The 17,809-nt window shown below is 38.0% G+C and overlaps 1 protein-coding gene across 1 annotated transcript; it reads right to left on the reverse strand.

The window, feature by feature from the left end:
• Nucleotides 1–2,198: 2,198 nt before the first annotated feature.
• On the reverse strand, nt 2,199–3,320 carry LOC111471874. Its single transcript, XM_023117550.1, has 2 exons — nt 2,802–3,320; nt 2,199–2,669 (listed from the first exon to the last, which is right to left on the reverse strand). Exons 1-2 carry the CDS (start codon nt 3,318–3,320, stop codon nt 2,199–2,201), a joined length of 990 nt encoding a protein of 329 aa, XP_022973318.1.
• Between the last annotated feature and the right edge of the window lie 14,489 nt (nt 3,321–17,809).

Below are 17,809 nucleotides of genomic sequence, written 5' to 3' on the forward strand. Positions count from 1 at the left end.
AAGATTGATTTCATCCGAACAGAGGAACAACTTGGAGACATTTTCACCAAGTCCCTGACGCGGGTAAAATTTGAAGAACTACGCTCAAAGATCGGAGTTCAAATAATAAGGTAGATATAGCACAGCTTTTAGGAGAAGATTGTTAAATAAAAGCTATGTTCCTTACTTTAGTTAGGTTATTTTGACGTCTCAAAACTTCTGAATTCATACAATGGAAGCGTAATTGTAGCCGCCATTTTTTGCCAATTTAGGCCAAGTCTTCGCCCACTTTTCTATTTTTGTAATTAGCTCTTATATTTTTGTAATTAGGTTTGTTATTTAAAGAATTCAACTGTAGAGAAATAAAACATCGGTCTTCAGCAAATCTCTCCCTCTCTTCTTTTACTTCCACTATTTTTTCTTTCGAAGAAACCTTTTTCGGCCAGTTTTTCGTCGACGTTTTCCTCCGAATTGGTAGAGTCAATTGTCAGAGTCAACATAAAATGTTTTTAACTTAAACTCTTATTCGTTTTATTTAGTCTTTTTTTGTGTCGTTTTAAAGATGTTATCGAAACACGTAAGTCCATGGCTGTGTTTTAAGATAAAGGTTATGTTTTATAAAATTTTAATGAAGTCTTCCGCATTCAATGTTTATGGTACCTATACAGCAGCGAGCTTAAATTAAGTAGAAAATTTCAGGTCGTTATAATATTTTTTTTTTTAAGTAAATGTAACAATTGTTGTTTTTCTGTTTCTTTTTACAGTAACGGTTGGTAAGGATGATTTGAGCAGAGATAATTGTGGGAAGGGATGAGAGATTAGTGGAGAGAAGGGGGAAAGGTTGTTATTTATTTATTTATTTATTATTATATTTTAACTATTTTTTATAATTATTTTTATTTTTTTATTTCTTTATTTATTTCATTATTTATGATTTTATTCACTATTTTTTTTTTTGTTATTACATACACGTGTGTTTCGGGTAACTAACCACTAATAGTCACCTTTGAGGTGATTCTAGAAAACAGGTAAGTGTTACACGTTGTGTGTTTCAGGTAACTAGCCTTTGATAGTCAATTTGAGAAAATAAGGAGGTGATGTCTTCTGGTAATGGTTACACGCTGTGTGTGTGTGTTTCGGGTAACCAACTTGGAATAACCACTTTAAGGAGTAAAGGTGGCGTTGATGTTCTAGTGCAATAATCACCTGCTGCGTGTTTTGGTTGGTCACCTTATGATGATTTATATATTGACCCAATAGGAGAGTTCCTTATTGAGTATTTTAATACTCACCTATTTTTAAAATGATTTTTCAGGCGAAGTTGTGGCACGGAATGGTCAATTGGTCAAAATTGACTTCGTTATTTGTGGAGATTAAAGGGGATCGAGATTGAATCCCGGCCACAAACGTCTTTTGTCGGGAGACTATAAATACCCACAATATGTTATGTAAAAATGAGATTCGTTGATGAATGTAATTCAGATCTCAAATTGAGACGTTTTCCTTAGAAATCCGAGCATCATATTTGCCATTTCTAAGTTTCAAGCAATTCTTGTGGTAGAATTACACCCGAGTCATTCAATCAAGCCTTGATCAAGTTAGATTGTGGAGTGACTCAATTTATAACAAGGTTCCAAATCTTGCTTCTAGATCTTCGATCGTAAGAGGTAATCTAATTCTAGCCTTATCTCTTGGTTGATCCAAATTTCACTTAAGGAGGTGTTAATTACTTTGATTCAAGGGTTCTTGCTAAAATAAAAGCTTGGATCGTTAGGCTGAGGATTAGGGTTGCCTTATCATCATTAATTTCATAAATACCACTGGGGCATTGGTGAGACCAAAAGACATCACCACAAACTCGTAGTGGCCATATCGGGTTCGAAAGGCTGTTTTCGGTATGTCTTCATTTTTAATCTTAATTTGATGATATCCTGATCGAAGATCTATTTTAGAAAACACTGTCGCCCCTCGCAGTTGGTCAAATAGGTCCTCGATATAGGGTAATGGATATTTGTTCTTTCCGTCCTCTTGTTTAATTCCCTATAATCAATGCATAAACACTTAACCCAAGGTGATCGCAAGGAGCCGTCTTTCTTTTTGCAAACAACACTGGCGTACCCCAAGGGGACACGCTACGTCGAATGAAGCCTTTATCTAATAGGTCTTGCATTTGTGATTTAAGTTCTTTTAGTTCTGCTGGTGCCATGAGGTACGGGGCCTTAGAGATGGGTCCCGTTCCTAGTTCCAGCAAAGTTTTCGGCTAGCCAGTCCATTCCTAGTATGACGTCAAAATTCGTCATATCCACTACTTTTAAGTCTTGGATGGTTTGTCCAGCTATTACCATTTGTCCGTCTTTTACTCTATTTTTCGTAACTAAGTCTACCCCTGCTGGGGTACCAACCGACAATATATGTATTAAGGGTTCTACTACGAACCCTGCTTGTTTAACAAATGGTAAAGAAACAAACGAATGGGTAGAACCAGAATCAAACAATGTCAACGCAAAGTGTCCTAGTATAGAAAGCGTACATGTCCCCCACGGTGCTAGACGTTCCCACCTCTTTACTGGTCGTTGCATATGCCCTGGTCTGTGGGCCGGTTTGTATGGTGGGCTCTCGAATGACCGATCCTCTAAGGGGTTCCCTTGGATTTCCCGAGCTCCTTGTAGGGCAAGTTCTGGCCACATGACCTACATGACCACAGATATAACACATACCTGAGCCCCCCAAACATCTCCCAACATGTTGTTTTCCACAGTTACGACACAAGGGCTTCTCCAGTGTTAGGTATCGAGCTATTGGGGGTGGAGCAGGTGGCCTACTCGGATATCGAGGTCTCTGGAGCGGTGGTTGGAATCTGTGGTTTCGACCTCGACAGGGCGTTTCCTCCCTGTGACAACCGTTGGCTCCGTTTTTTTCTCCTCTGAGGGTTCCTCTAGGGCCTTGGCCGTCCTTAAGGCCTTTTCATAGGTTTTTGGGTTAAAGGCCTCCAACATGCGGTGGCTCTTCGGGTTTAATCCCAACATCTGTTTCTCTTCAGTATCAGCTAATGACAGTGCAAACCTTCTTAATCTCATGAATTCTTGATCATACTGATCCACCTTGCGATCACCTTGGGTTAAGTGGTTAAACTCTTGTTGTTTCTTTATACGGGTTTCCTTTGGATAATAATATTTCAGAAAGGCTTCCTTAAAGTTTTCCCACGTTGTAATCCCCTCACCCGAGTTGATGCTCTGTTTATTATCCGACCACCACACTTCTGCATCTTTTTGTAACACATACGTCGCACACGCCACCTTATGTTCATCAGGGCATCTCATTGATTCAAAGGTCGTTTCCATGTTTGCGATCTATATCTAAGTCGCTGTGGGATCTTCCTTTGAATCGACAAAAGGATGGGGGTTATACCGTCTGAAATCCTTTAACCAACTCGCACCCCTATCCGGATGCGGGTTGTTGGCCGGTTGTATAGCTACCGCATCCACCGGTTGCGTGGCCGCCGCGTTGGCTAGTTGCGTAGCCATTGCCGCGACTTGTTGCGTAGCTAACAACGTGGCCTGTTGTGTGGCTAGCATGGTTTGCATTGTCGTTTGGAGGGATTCCAACACTAACCCTGGGGTGTAGCTTGAGGGGGCTGTGCGTATTCAGGAGAGGGTATAGTTTGTGGGGGAGGTGCATATTCAGGAGGTGGTATGATATGAACCAAGAGACATCAATCATACAATATGCTTCAATGAAGATGTGCAGAAAATATTGTTGAAATTATCAAAATATATTTCAATTCATACCACGTTGAAGAAGAATGAAGTTTCATGTTTTGAATTTTGGGTGGATTACAATTTAGAGTAATTTAAAGTTATTGTATTTCATTAATGTATTTTAAGACTTTTAATTTATTTTAGGTTACAATTACATAATGGTTAATTAAGGCCATTAAGTATGAATGTTACAACATTTTTAATGCCTTTAGTAGTTTCATTTTGAGGCTATATAAAACCATGTATGTTGTATTTGTAAGGAGACTTGGAAAATATAGTAAAATAAGCATTTGTGCTTTTTTTTAGCCAATGGCTAAGTTTCTTTGCAATTCTATGTAGTTTAGGTTACATGTAGAATCATTCAAGCTCGACATGATCAATCTTGCTTGTGAAGTGATTCGAATCTCAAACAAGTGTTCTTGCTTTGAGATATTTGATCAACAAAAATCATTCAAGCTAGACATGATCGATCTTGCTTGTGGAGTGATTCGAATCTCAAACAAAGTGTTCTTGCCTTGAGATATTCGATCAACAAGGTAATCTGAATCTTATTCCCCTTGTAGTGATTCCTTATCATATCATGATACAAACGCATATGGTCCGGTAGTTGACCCCTCTTGGGAAGAGCTTCTATCGGCTTCTCCTCTTCCCCCTCTCTTAATGGAAGGTCATCCTCTCCCTCTCCTACCTCTTCTACGTCCTCTGTGCGGCATGGTTTTAGAAACCAAGAAAAGGACTCTAGCTAAGTTTATGATTTACTTATATAACATTCCCTGCATCCTACCTTATAATTCATATAGAAGAAAACATAAATATCATAACGTAAAGACATGCATTACATCAGATCACATCACAACACATTTAAAGCCAACCACATTAAATATATCACAAAGATCATCCATCCCTCATTCTACATAAGGTATACCTGGCAACGACGGGGCATCGGTAATTGGACCGTGGAACCTGCGAAGCCTACTCTATAGGCTAGTCTACAAGATCTATAACCTAGCGCTCTGATACCAATTGTAACGACCCTAAATTTCACCTATTTAATCTAAGGTCATTATTATACCTTGAGATGCGGAATATACATTAAATGGGCCATGTTCCTAAATGCGACTTACACTCGTCTTTTATTAACTTGTGAAAGAGAAGATGATTACAAGGGAAAGAAGGGAAAAGAACGTTATTGAAATAAAGGAAAAGCAACAAAACCGAAATGAATGTCTTATACTACCCTATGGTTTATTATGCAAATACAATTCAACCTATACTAACCTATACTAATGATGCAAACTGAATTCAAACTAGACTATGAAATGGAAAGACAACTACCCTATGCACGTGCCATGGTCCCAAGGTGTACGATGTCGTCGTCGATGTCACAGGGGTGTCTTGCCCTTATCTGAAAATGTAAAGTAGCACGAGGCTTGAGTATTTCTAGAATACTCAGTAAGTGACCCCCTATCGGGGTTATGCAACAATCACATGCAATGAAATGATGGGACCTATCTTTTGTTTCGTTTCGTTTTTCCTACGGTGGTGTCCTAACAGGTAATCATGGACGTGTATCATATACTCTACACACAGCCCATACGTGCGAGTATGGGCTCACAAGCTAGTTCCCCCCTACTTCTACATTTATCATTAATGATCATAACCCCCTTGTCACGTTCCATGCTTCATATCATTCTCATTTTCAATTTACATTTCATACATATTTCTATCGGGGTTATGATTCCAGGCAGTTTACCTTGTTTCATGTCATACAATTCATGCTGTTTACATTCAAATATTCCCTATAATCATTCAGGAACTACATATCGTCATATGCATAACATATCACATCAAACTAAGCAGCATTCATTGCATACATTCACGTTCACATGAGTTCGTATTTAAGCACATTAAACTAGCATACAATTTAATGACACGCGCAAATCCATGGGCACGTGCCAACATATAATAAATAACGTGTAACCTACAATGGGTGAGCCACTTACTTGGTAGGCCTTAGCCGAAGTACTCCCTAGAATATAAACGTAAGCTCCTAACTCCTTGTGAACGTTCTACGCTTCTGTTGGTGGTTGGTTCCTATTGGTTCATTTGTCACTTTCGTTAGTATTTCACAAACATAATTAATTTCCAACATGAATTTGTGAAATACGACCTTAAATTGATCTATTTTACCTTAAACAGGGCCGAAACTAAGTTTGGGAGGGTCGGAACGGTGACAAACGGGCTGGGAATAGGTTTCCCGAGCCGAATAAGCCACTGGAGTTGAGAAGCCACCTCTAAGTTGATTGAGCCGCTGGAGCCGAGGGGAGCCGCGCTGTAGATGTGCCATGTGGCACAATCAGAGGGCGACGCATGTGCAGGGGTCTCAGGTCGAGGCGCGGGTTATCGGATTGCTCGTGGGTCTCAGGCCGTTCGCAGGTGACGGATCGTTCGTGAGTGATGGGTCGTTCGAGAGTGATGGGTCGTTCGCGGGTGACAGGCCGACCCAGATGAAGGAAAAATGCAAGTGGGCTAGGCTAGGCGTGTCAGTGTTGGACTGGGCTTGCGGGTCCCGGGTTGAGGCTATCAGGTTGGGCCGTAACTGGGCTTACGCATTTTAGGCTGAAGCAACTGGGCCGCGGGAGCCGTCGAGTACCTGGCTGACCTAAGGTGATTGGGTTCGGTTCGGGTTGCGGGATCCGGCCCTCAGGTCGGACTTCATCTTCTTCACCCGGTTGCCTGTGCCTTTTTTCGGCGAATTTTCTCTCTCCTCTTTAACGTCGTTTCGACGTCCTCTTTTCTTCCTTTTTCCTCCATTCCTGAGTCTCTTCTTCCCCCTAACCCCGTTTTTGGTATAGATCTAGTTTGTAAAGGCCTCACACTCCCGGATCTGGAGAAGTTCGAAAATCCGACGTTCCGTCTCCCTTGCCGACGGTGTTCAACGTATAGGATTCGTCTAAATCTACCCCTGATGTGTGAAAAAAGTTCTGGGATTACTTTTGTTGCGTAAAAGGGAGGTTTTGAGGTCGATTTCGTATGGTTTGGCCTCACTGGAGTTTCGTCGAATTTTTCTGTTCCTCTTCGTTTTTCTCTATTTTTTGTTCTTTGCAGGTCGTTTTGGGGTGCCTGAAGGTCGGGGTCGAGTTCTGTGGCATCCCAGCCTTCGGTCGCCCTTTGTGGATCATGTGCGAGCGAAAACTCCGATTCGCAGAGTTTTCGGTTCTACCAATGACCCTTTTTTTTTTTTTATCCGATCCGTTTCAATGAAAATGATATTAATATAAATATCCACGAGTATGTGTTGCCTAGAGTAACAAAGAGATGTGACTAGAGGTGATATGAACCACGACCAAGGAATTTCCATACCTCATGGTCCAATTACAAGGACGAGAGCCAAGAAGCTACAACAAATCTTATACAGTTATATTCAAGCTATGGTGAGCTCATCAAAGGAAATTCTAGAAGACGTTGGAGACCTCCCTTATGTTTTATGCAAAGTTGCATGATAAGAAAAGAGCTTGAGGGAAAAGCAAGAGAGTAACACTCAGCCTAGAGAAAAAAAAAAGAGAGAAAAGCCAAATCAGTAAGCTTGTATGTTAGATCAAGTGAGGCTAGGAATGTTTTGCTCTCTAACCAGACTATTCTTGTACTTATGTGCAAGGGATCTTGTTACTTTACTAACATGCTTAACCCTTCTTTGCCTAGTGATTTTGTTGTGCTTTTGCAAGAGTTTGAAGATTTATTTTCCGAGCAGAAGCCTAGTAGTTTGCCACCACTTAGAGGGATTGAACACAAGATTGACTTCATTCCTAGCGCGCCCATTCCAAACCGACCAGCTTATAGGACTAATCCAAAGGAGGCTGAAGAGATATAAAGGCAAGTAAGTGAACTCCTTGCTAAAGGGTATGTACGTGAAAGTTTGAGTCCTTGTTCTGTTCCAGTTATTCTTGTTCCTAAGAAAGATGGTTCTTGGCGTATGTGTTGATTGTAGGGCTATAAACAAGATAGCTATAAAGTATAGGCATCCAATTCCCAGATTAGATGATATGCTTGATGAATTGCATGGATGTAGTCTTTTTACTAAGATTGATTTAAAATCGGATTATCATCAAATTCGCATGCATATTGGGGATGAGTGCAAAACAACTTTTAAAACCAAGTATGGTCTTTATGAATGGTAGGTTATGCCTTTTGGATTAACTAATGCACCTAGTACATTCATGAGACTAATGAATCATGTCTTACGAGAATACTTAGGTAAGTTTGTGGTTGTTTATTTTGATGACATCCTTGTTTACTCTAAATCTTTAGATGATCATATTACCCATGTACGCAATGTTTTGACTACTTTAAGAAACGAATGTTTGTACGTAAATTTAAAGAAATGTAGCTTTTGCATGGAAAAAGTTAACTTTCTTGGGTTTGTAGTTTCATCTAATGGTGTTGAGGTTGATGAGGAGAAAGTGAAGGCTATAAAAGATTTTCCTACACCTAAAAATGTAAGTGAGGTAAGAAGTTTTCATGGTCTTGCAAGTTTCTACCATAGGTTCATTAAGAATTTTAGTACAATTGCTTCACCCTTGAATGAACTTGTTAAGAAAAATGTATCCTTTATATGGGAAAAAGATCGAGAACTTGCTTTTAATACTTTGAAAGAAAAATTGAGTTCTGCTCCCTTGCTTGCATTACCTAATTTTGAGTCTACTTTTGAAATTGAATGTGATGCTAGTGGAGTAGGAATAGGTGCTGTATTAATGCAAAATCAAAGACCTTTAATGTTCTTTAGTGAGAAGTTGACTGGTGCATCTTTGAGGTATCCAACTTATGACAAAGAGCTTTATGCTTTGGTACGTGCATTGCAAACCTGGAAACATTATCTTTGGCCTAAGAAGTTCATTATTCATATGGATCATGAAAGTTTAAAGCATTTGAGAGTACAAAATAAACTCAACAGACGACATGTAAGTGGTTAGAATTTATTGAAACATTCCCTTATGTCATAAAATATAAACAAGGTAAGGAGAACATTGTTGCAGATGCATTATCACGAAGGTATGTCCTCCTCAATACTTTGAATGCTAGGTTGTTGGGTTTTGAACACATAAAGGATTTGTATCAACATGACATGTTCTTTGCTCCTTTTGTTGAATCTTGTGAAAAAGGACTCATTGTGGATAATTACTTGTTGTTAGATGGATTTTTGTTCCGAAAAGGCAAACTTTGCATACCATCTTGTTCCATCTGTGAGCTACTTGTGAGGGAAGCTCATGGAGGTGGTTTAATGGCACACCATGGAGTTTCTAAAACTTATGATATGCTCTCTGAACATTTTTTTTTGGCCTAAATTGAGACATGATATTCATAAAGTTTGTGCTCGTTGCATGGCATGTAAACAAGCTAAGTCTAGGCTTCAACCACATGGTTTATACTCCCCATTACCGGTTCCTAATTGTCCTTGGATTGATATATCAATGGATTTTGTTTTAGGTTTACCTACGACTAGGAAAGGTTATGATAGCATCTTTGTTGTGGTTGATCGATTTAGTAAAATTGCTCATTTTATTCCTTGTCACAAAACTGATGATGCAAAACATATTGCAGACCTGTTCTTTAGGGAAGTTGTATGATTGCATGGCATTCCTAAAAGCATCGTTAATGATCGTGATGTAAAATTTTTAAGCCACTTTTGGCGTGTTTTATGGGGTAAGTTAGGAACTAAGCTAGTATAATCAACTACTTGTCATCCTTAAACGGATGGACAAACTGAAGTTGTTAACAGAACCATGACTGCTATGCTTAGGGCTATTATTGATAAGAATCTTAAGACTTGGGAGGATTGTTTGCCCTTTATAGAATTTACATATAATAGGGTTGATCATAGCACTACTAAATGCACACCTTTTGAAATTGTTTATGGCTTTAATCCTTAAACCTCCATTGACTTGTTACCCATACCGTCAAAAGAGTTTGTGAATTTTGATGCAAATGCCAAGGTTGAGTTTGTTCATAAACTGCACAAGCAAGTGAAAGAACAAATTGAGAAACGAAATTCCAAGGTGCCACCCGAATTAATAAACGACGTAAGATTGTCATCTTCAAGCCAGGAGATTGGGTTTGGGTGCATTTCCGAAAAGAAAGATTTCCTACTCAAAGAAAATCTAAGCTTTTACCACGAGGAGATGGACCTTTTCAAGTTCTTGATCTATCAACGACAATGCTTATAAAATTGATTTATCAGGTAAGTACGTTGTTAGTACAGCTTTTAATGTTGTTGATTTAAGTCCTTCTGATGTAGGTGATGGCTTTGATTCGAGGACAAATCTTTCTCAAGAGGGGGAGAATGATATGAACCATGACCAAGGAATTTCCATACCTCAAGGTCCAATTACAAAGACGAGACCTAAGAAGCTACAACAAACCTTATACAGTTATATTCAAGCTATGGTGAGCTCATCAAAGGAAATTCTAGAAGACGCTGGAGACCTCCCTTATATGTTGTGCAAAGTTGAGCTTCAAGAAAGAGATGAATTAAATGCACTTTAAGTTGCATTTAATGAACTCCGCTGAATTTATGAAACTAGTCCAAGGATGAGTCAATAAGCACATTTTATTAATTGCATTATTTAATTATAGTTTAAATATTTGTTTGTCATATTTAAACTAGTTTTAGATATAGGAGTTAAGGTTTATATTGTAACCCACATAGTTTACTATATTCCACCATTAACTAGCCATTTTAATATGGAGGTTAAGGGTATTTTTCATTTACTAGCCCATTTAATTTGGGAGTTATATATCACATAGGTTAAGGTTGTAAGAGCTATATAAAGCCTTCTTTTCTTTGATTAGACATTAGATTTTGGAATTAAGAAAAGAATTTCTATTTTAGCTTTATTGAGAGCTAAACTTTCTTTGCAAATTCTTGTGTTTAGAACTTGCATGTAGAGTCATTCAAGTGGTATTGATCAAACCTCTTGTGGAGTGATTCGAATCACGAGTTTAGAAACGAGTTTTCTTTACTCTTGATCTTGATCATCAAGGTAATCCGTTCCATACTTTCCCTTGGGTTGATTTCCCATATCAAGACCTATTAGATAAAGGTTTCATTCGACCTAGCGTATCCCCTTGGGGTGCGCCAGTGTTGTTTGTTAAAAAGAAAGATTGTTCCATGCGTCTATGCATCAACTACATAGAATTAAACAAGAGGACAGTAAAGAACAAATATCCATTACCACGCATCGAGGACCTATTTGACCAACTTTGAGAAGCAACAGTGTTTTCCAAAATAGACCTTCAATCATGATACCATCAAATTAAGATTAAAAATGAAGATACATAAAAAACAGCCTTTCGAATCAAATATGACCACTACGAGTTTGTAGTAATGTCCTTCATGTCCTTTGGCCACACCAACGCCCCAGCGGTATTCATGGAATTAATGAACCGAGTATTCAAGGAGTGCCTAAACACGCTTGTGATCGTGTTCATAAACGAAATCCTGATATACTCGAAAACGGACCAAGAACACCAAGAGCACGTTAAAAAAGACCTAATTATCTTAAGGGAGAATAGGTTGTATACCAAATTCTCCAAATGTGAATTTTGGTTACGACAGGTTTTGTTCTTGGGACACTGTTATGAACCAAGAGACATCAATCATACAGTATGCTTCAATGAAGATGTGAAGAAAATATTGTTGAAATTATCAAAAGATATTTCAATTCATGCCACATTGAAGAAGAATGAAGTTTCATGTTTTGAATTTTGAATTTTGGGTGAACTACAGTTTAGAGTAATTTAGAGCTATTGTATTTCATTAATGTATTTTGAGACTTTTAATTTACTTTAGGTTACAATTACATAATGGTTAATTAAGGCCATTAAGTATGAATGTTACAACTCTTGGAATGCATTTAGTAGCTTCATTTTGAGGCTATATAAAGTCATGTATGATGTATTTGTAAGAGACTTGAAAAATATTGTAAAAGAAGCATTTGTGCTCTTCTTTGGCCAATGGTTAAGTTTCTTTGCAATATTATGTAGTTTAGGTTGCATGTAGAATCATTCAAGCTCGGCGTGATCAATCTTGCTTGTGGAGTGATTCGAATCTCAAGCAAGTGTTCTTTCCTTGAGATATTTGATCAACAAGAATCATTCAAGCTAGACATGATCGATCTTGCTTGTGGAGTGATTCGAATCTCAAACAATGTTCTTGCCTTGAGATATTCGATCAACAAGGTAATCTGAATCTTACTCCCCTTGTAGTGGTTCCTTATCTTATCAGACACGTAGTGTCTAAAGACGACATTTTAGTATATTCCACTAAGATAGAAGCCGTCACGAAATGGAAACGCCCAACTACGGTCATCAAGGTACGAAGTTTCTTGGGATTAGCAGGTTACTATTGAAGGTTTGTCTAAGATTTCGTTAGGATAGCCTCGCGTCTCACCCAATTAACAAAAAAGGGCGTACCTTTCATATGGGACGATACTTGTGAGGCCAGCTTTCAGGATCTAAAACAAAGATTAAGGTCCGCCCCAGTGCTCACGATCCTAGAAAGCTCTACGGGATACGTGATTTACAGTGATGCGTCCAAAAAAGGGCTAGGTTGTGTACTAATGCAACATGGCAAAGTTGTTGCATACGCGTATCTTAGTGGAATTAATTAAATAATGCAATTAATAAAATTTGCTTATTGACTCATCCTTGGACTAGTTTCATAAATTCAACGGAGTTCATTAAATGCAACTTAAAGTGCATTTAATTCATCTCTTTCTTGTAGCTCAACTTTGCACAACATATAAGGGAGGTCTCCAGCGTCTTCTAGAATTTCCTTTGATGAGCTCACCATAGCTTGAATATAACTGTATAAGGTTTGTTTTAGCTTCTTAGCTCTCGTCCTTGTAATTGGACCTTGAGGTATGGAAATTCCCTGGTCGTGGTTCATATCATTCTCCCCCTCTTGAGAAAGATTTGTCCTCGAATCAAAGTCATCACCTACATCAAAAGAACTCAAATCAACAACATTAAAAGTTGTACTAACACCGTACTTACCTAGTAAATCAATTTTATAAGCATTGTCGTTGATACGCTCAAGAACTTGAAAAGGTCCATCTCCTCGTGGTAAAAGCTTAGATTTTCTTTGAGTAGGAAATCTTTCTTTTCGGAAATGCACCCAAACCCAATCTCCTGGCTTGAAGATGACAATCTTACGTCCTTTATTAATTCGGGTGGCAACCTTGGAATTTTGTTTCTCAATTTGTTCTTTCACTTGCTTGTGCAGTTTATGAACAAACTCAACGTCAGCATTTGTATCAAAATTCACAAACTCTTTTAACGGTATGGGTAACAAGTCAATGGGGGTTAAAGGATTAAAGCCATAAACAATTTCAAAAGGTGTGCATTTAGTAGTGCTATGAACAACCCTATTATAAGAAAATTTTATAAAGGGCAAACAATCCTCCCAAGTCTTAAGATTTTTATCAATAATAGCCCTAAGCATAGTAGTCATGGTTCTGTTAACAACTTCAGTTTGTCCATCCGTTTGAGGATGACAAGTAGTTGAATATACTAGCTTAGTTCCTAACTTACCCCATAAAACACGCCAAAAGTGGCTAAAAAATTTTACATCACGATCACTAACGATGCTTTTAGGAATGCAATGCAATTGTACAACTTCCCTAAAGAACAGGTCTGCAATATGTTTTGCATCATCAGTTTTGTGACAAGGAATAAAATGAGTCATTTTACTAAATGGATCAACCACAACAAAGATGCTATCACAACCTTTCCTAGTCCTAGGTAAACCTAAAACAAAATCCATTAATATATCAATCCAAGGAACATTAGGAACCGGTAATGGGGAGTATAAACCATGTGGTTGAAGCCTAGACTTAGCTTGTTTACATGCCATGCAACGAGCACAAACTTTATGAACATCATGTCTCATTTTAGGCCAAAAAAAATGTTCAGAGAGCATATCATAAGTTTCAGAAACTCCATGGTGTGTTATTAAACCATCTCCATGAGCTTCCCTCACAAGTAGCTCACGGATGGAACAAGATGGTATGCAAAGTTTGCCTTTTCGGAACAAAAATCCATCTAACAACAAGTAATTATCCACAATGAGTCCTTTTTCACAAGATTCAACAAAAGGAGCAAAGAACATGTCATGTTGATACAAATCCATTATGTGTTCAAAACCCAACAACCTAGCATTCAAAGTATTGAGGAGGACATACCTTCGTTATAATGCATCTGCAACAATGTTCTCCTTACATTGTTTATATTTTATGACATAAGGGAATGTTTCAATAAATTTTAACCACTTAGCATGTTGTCTATTGAGTTTATTGTGTACTCTCAAATGCTTTAAACTTTCATGATCCATATGAATAATGAACTCCTTAGGCCAAAGATAATGTTGCCAGGTTTGGAATGCACGAACCAAAGCATAAAGCTCTTTGTCATAAGTTGGACACCTCAAAGATGCACCAGTCAACTTCTCACTAAAGAACATTAAAGGTCTTTGATTTTGCATTAATACAGCACCTATTCCTACTCCACTAGCATCACATTCAATTTCAAAAGTAGACTCAAAATTAGGTAAGGCAAGCAAGGGAGCAGAACTCAATTTTTCTTTCAAAGTATTAAAAGCAAGTTCTTGATCTTTTTCCCATATACAGGATACATTTTTCTTAACAAGTTCATTCAAGGGTGAAGTAATTGTACTAAAATTCTTAATGAACCTACGGTAGAAACTTGCAAGACCATGAAAACTTCTTACCTCACTTACATTTTTAGGTGTAGGCCAATCTTTTATAGCCTTCACTTTCTCCTCGTCAACCTCAACACCATTAGATGAAACTACAAACCCAAGAAAGTTAACTTTTTCCATGAAAAAGCTACATTTCTTTAAATTTACGTACAAACATTCGTTTCTTAAAGTAGTCAAAACATTGCATACATGGGTAATATGATCATCTAAAGATTTAGAGTAAACAAGGATGTCATCAAAATAAACAACCACAAACTTACCTAAGTATTCTCGTAAGACATGGTTCATTAGTCTCATGAATGTACTAGGTGCATTAGTTAATCCAAAAGGCATAACCTACCATTCATAAAGACCATACTTGGTTTTAAAAGTTGTTTTCCACTCATCCCCAATATGCATGCGAATTTGATGATAACCCGATTTTAAATCAATCTTAGTAAAAAGACTACATCCATGCAATTCATCAAGCATATCATCTAATCTGGGAATTGGATGCCTATACTTTATAGCTATCTTGTTTATAGCCCTACAATCAACACATACGCCAAGAAACTTTCACGTACATACCCTTTAGCAAGGAGTTCACTTACTTGCCTTTGTATCTCTTCAGCCTCCTTTGGATTAGTCCTATAAGCTAGTCGGTTTGGAATGGGCGCGCCAGGAATGAAGTCAATCTTGTGTTCAATCCCTCTAAGTGGTGGCAAACTACTAGGCTTCTGCTCGAAAAATAAATCTTCAAACTCTTGCAAAAGCACAACAAAATCACTAGGCAAAGAAGGGTTAAGCATGTTAGTAAAGTAACAAGATCCCTTGCACATAAGTACAAGAATAGTCTGGTTAGAGAGAAAAACATTCCTAGCCTCACTTGATCTAACATACAAGCTTACTGATTTGGCTTTTCTCTCTTTTTTTTCTCTAGGCTGAGTGTTACTCTCTTGCTTTTCCCTCAAGCTCTTTTTTTCACTTGATTCTTTTTCAATCTCGGCTTTTGCATCAGCCTCTTTCCTTTCTTTTCAAGTTTGCAATGATCAATAAATACAACCTCTTGCCTTTCTTTTCAAGTTTAATATGATCAATAAATACATCTTTTGGAGACAATGGAATAAGAGTAGTTTTTCTACCGTTGTGAGTAAAAGAGTATCAATTTGCATACCCATCATACATTACTCGACGATCAAATTGCCAAGGCCTCCCCAGTAGTAAATCTCCAACATGCATGGATACAACATCTCATAAAACATCAACAAAATATTTTCCAATAGTAAAAGAAACAAGAGTTTGTTGAGTTACCCGTACTTCCCCACAATCATTCAACCATTGAAGCTTGTTGGGTCTTGGATGTGGTTGTGTCTTTAAATTAAGTCTTTTGACCAAAATGGAACTCACAACATTGGTGCAACTACCGCTATCAATTACAATACTACAAGGTACATATTGAACAAGACACCGAGTTTGAAACAAGTTCTCCCTTTGGTCTAGGTTGTCCTCCTTAATGTGGGTGTTTAGAGCTCGTCGAGTAACCAAAGATATATGTGTAGGGTCCTCTTCACTAAACTCCTCACTCTCATCAGTTTCCTCATTTATGTCGTCATGTGCTTCGTCATCCGTAACAATTTCTCCCTCCTTGATGGTCATAATTCTTGCATTTGGGCAATCTCTACTATAGTGTCCTACCCCTTGACATCTCCAACACTTTAAATCTCCATTTCGAACATTAGACTTTTCTACTTTTTCTTTCCCTGTTCTAGAACTCTCCCCTTTCTCAAATTTAGCTTGAGGCTTCTCATTAATCTCTTGATTTCTATGCTTATAATCAATGTTCTTACTATCCCTTTTCCATGTAGAAGTAGAATTGGGAAAAGTTTTAGAAGAATACCGTTGAGACCTTCGTTGGATTTGCCTCTCGATCTTAATTGCAATGTGCAATAACTTCTCAATATTAGAATAAGGTTGTAAATCAGTCTTGTCCGTAATCTCTATGTTTAACCCATAAGAAACCACGCCATGAGAGCCTTCATGTCCTCATCGAGTTCAAGTCGATCCATCAATGTATCCATCTCCTTGTAATAATCCTCCACAGATTTGCGTCCTTGTTTCAATGCTTGAAGCTTTTGCGCCATGTCCCGGTGAAACAAAACGCTTCCTCATGAACTCTCTGAACCCTGATTCGAGGACGAATCCTTCTGAAGAGGGGGAAGATGATTAGAATCACGGTGTTCCAAATGAACCTATTGCCAAGAAGATTCAAAAAAATATGTGAACAACAGAATTCCAACCTACGCGCGAAGTGCTCAATTGATTTCAAGTCTGTCACATTAACCACTCAAGCACATTTATTAGAAAAAACTGTTTAATTTCATAAATTATGTAAAAGTCAAATGATCAATTTGACTTATTCTTTGTGGAGATTAAAGGAGATCGGGAATAAATCCCGTCCACAAACATATCGGGATTGAATCCAGACCACAAACGTCTTTTGTCGGGAGACTATAAATACCCACAATATGTTATGTAAAAAACAGATTCGTGGATGAATGTAATTAAGATCTCAAATTGAGACGTTCCCTTAGAAATCCAAGCATCATATTTGTCATTTCTAAGTTTCAAGCAATTCTTGTGGTAGAATTGCACCCGAGTCATTCAATCAAACCTTGATCAAGTTAGATTGTGGAGTGACTCAATTTAGAACAAGGTTCCAAATCTTGGTAATCTAATTCTAGCCTTATCTCTTGGTTGATCCAAATTTTGTATAAGAAGGTGTTAATAACTCTGATTCAAGGGTTCTTGCTAAAACAAAAGCTTGGATCGTTGGGCTGAGGATTAGGGTTGCCTTATCCTGGCAAGGTTTCTAGGGAAACCTCCTCTTTCCTAGTATCCACAACGCTGGCTAGTATAGTCCACGCTTCGTGCTGGACCAACTTATTTGCTTTCATCACTGATATAACCTTTGAAACAGTACCCAGACTCGTGCCCTTGAATTTGAATATGGTCTTAGAAGTGGTGTGAACACCACTTCTTTCTTGTGACAATCTATGCTAGCATGATTTTTCGCTAACCAATCCATTCCCAAAATTACATCATACACATACCTATCAAGTGCTATCAAGTCTACTTCTATTTTAACTCCTGATACTAATACATGACTATCTTTTACTCTATAAGCAGCCATCATATTCACCCCTGCCTGGGTGCCTATAGAAAATCCATGCAATAAAGGCTATAATACAAACTTTGCTTAACTAACAAAAACAGTAGAAATAAAGGAATGCGTAGATCCCAAGTCAAACAATGTCAAAGC

The sequence above is a fragment of the Cucurbita maxima genome, unplaced genomic scaffold (genome assembly GCF_002738345.1).
Source record: "Cucurbita maxima cultivar Rimu unplaced genomic scaffold, Cmax_1.0 Cma_Scf00059, whole genome shotgun sequence".
Taxonomy (NCBI): Eukaryota; Viridiplantae; Streptophyta; class Magnoliopsida; order Cucurbitales; family Cucurbitaceae; genus Cucurbita; species Cucurbita maxima.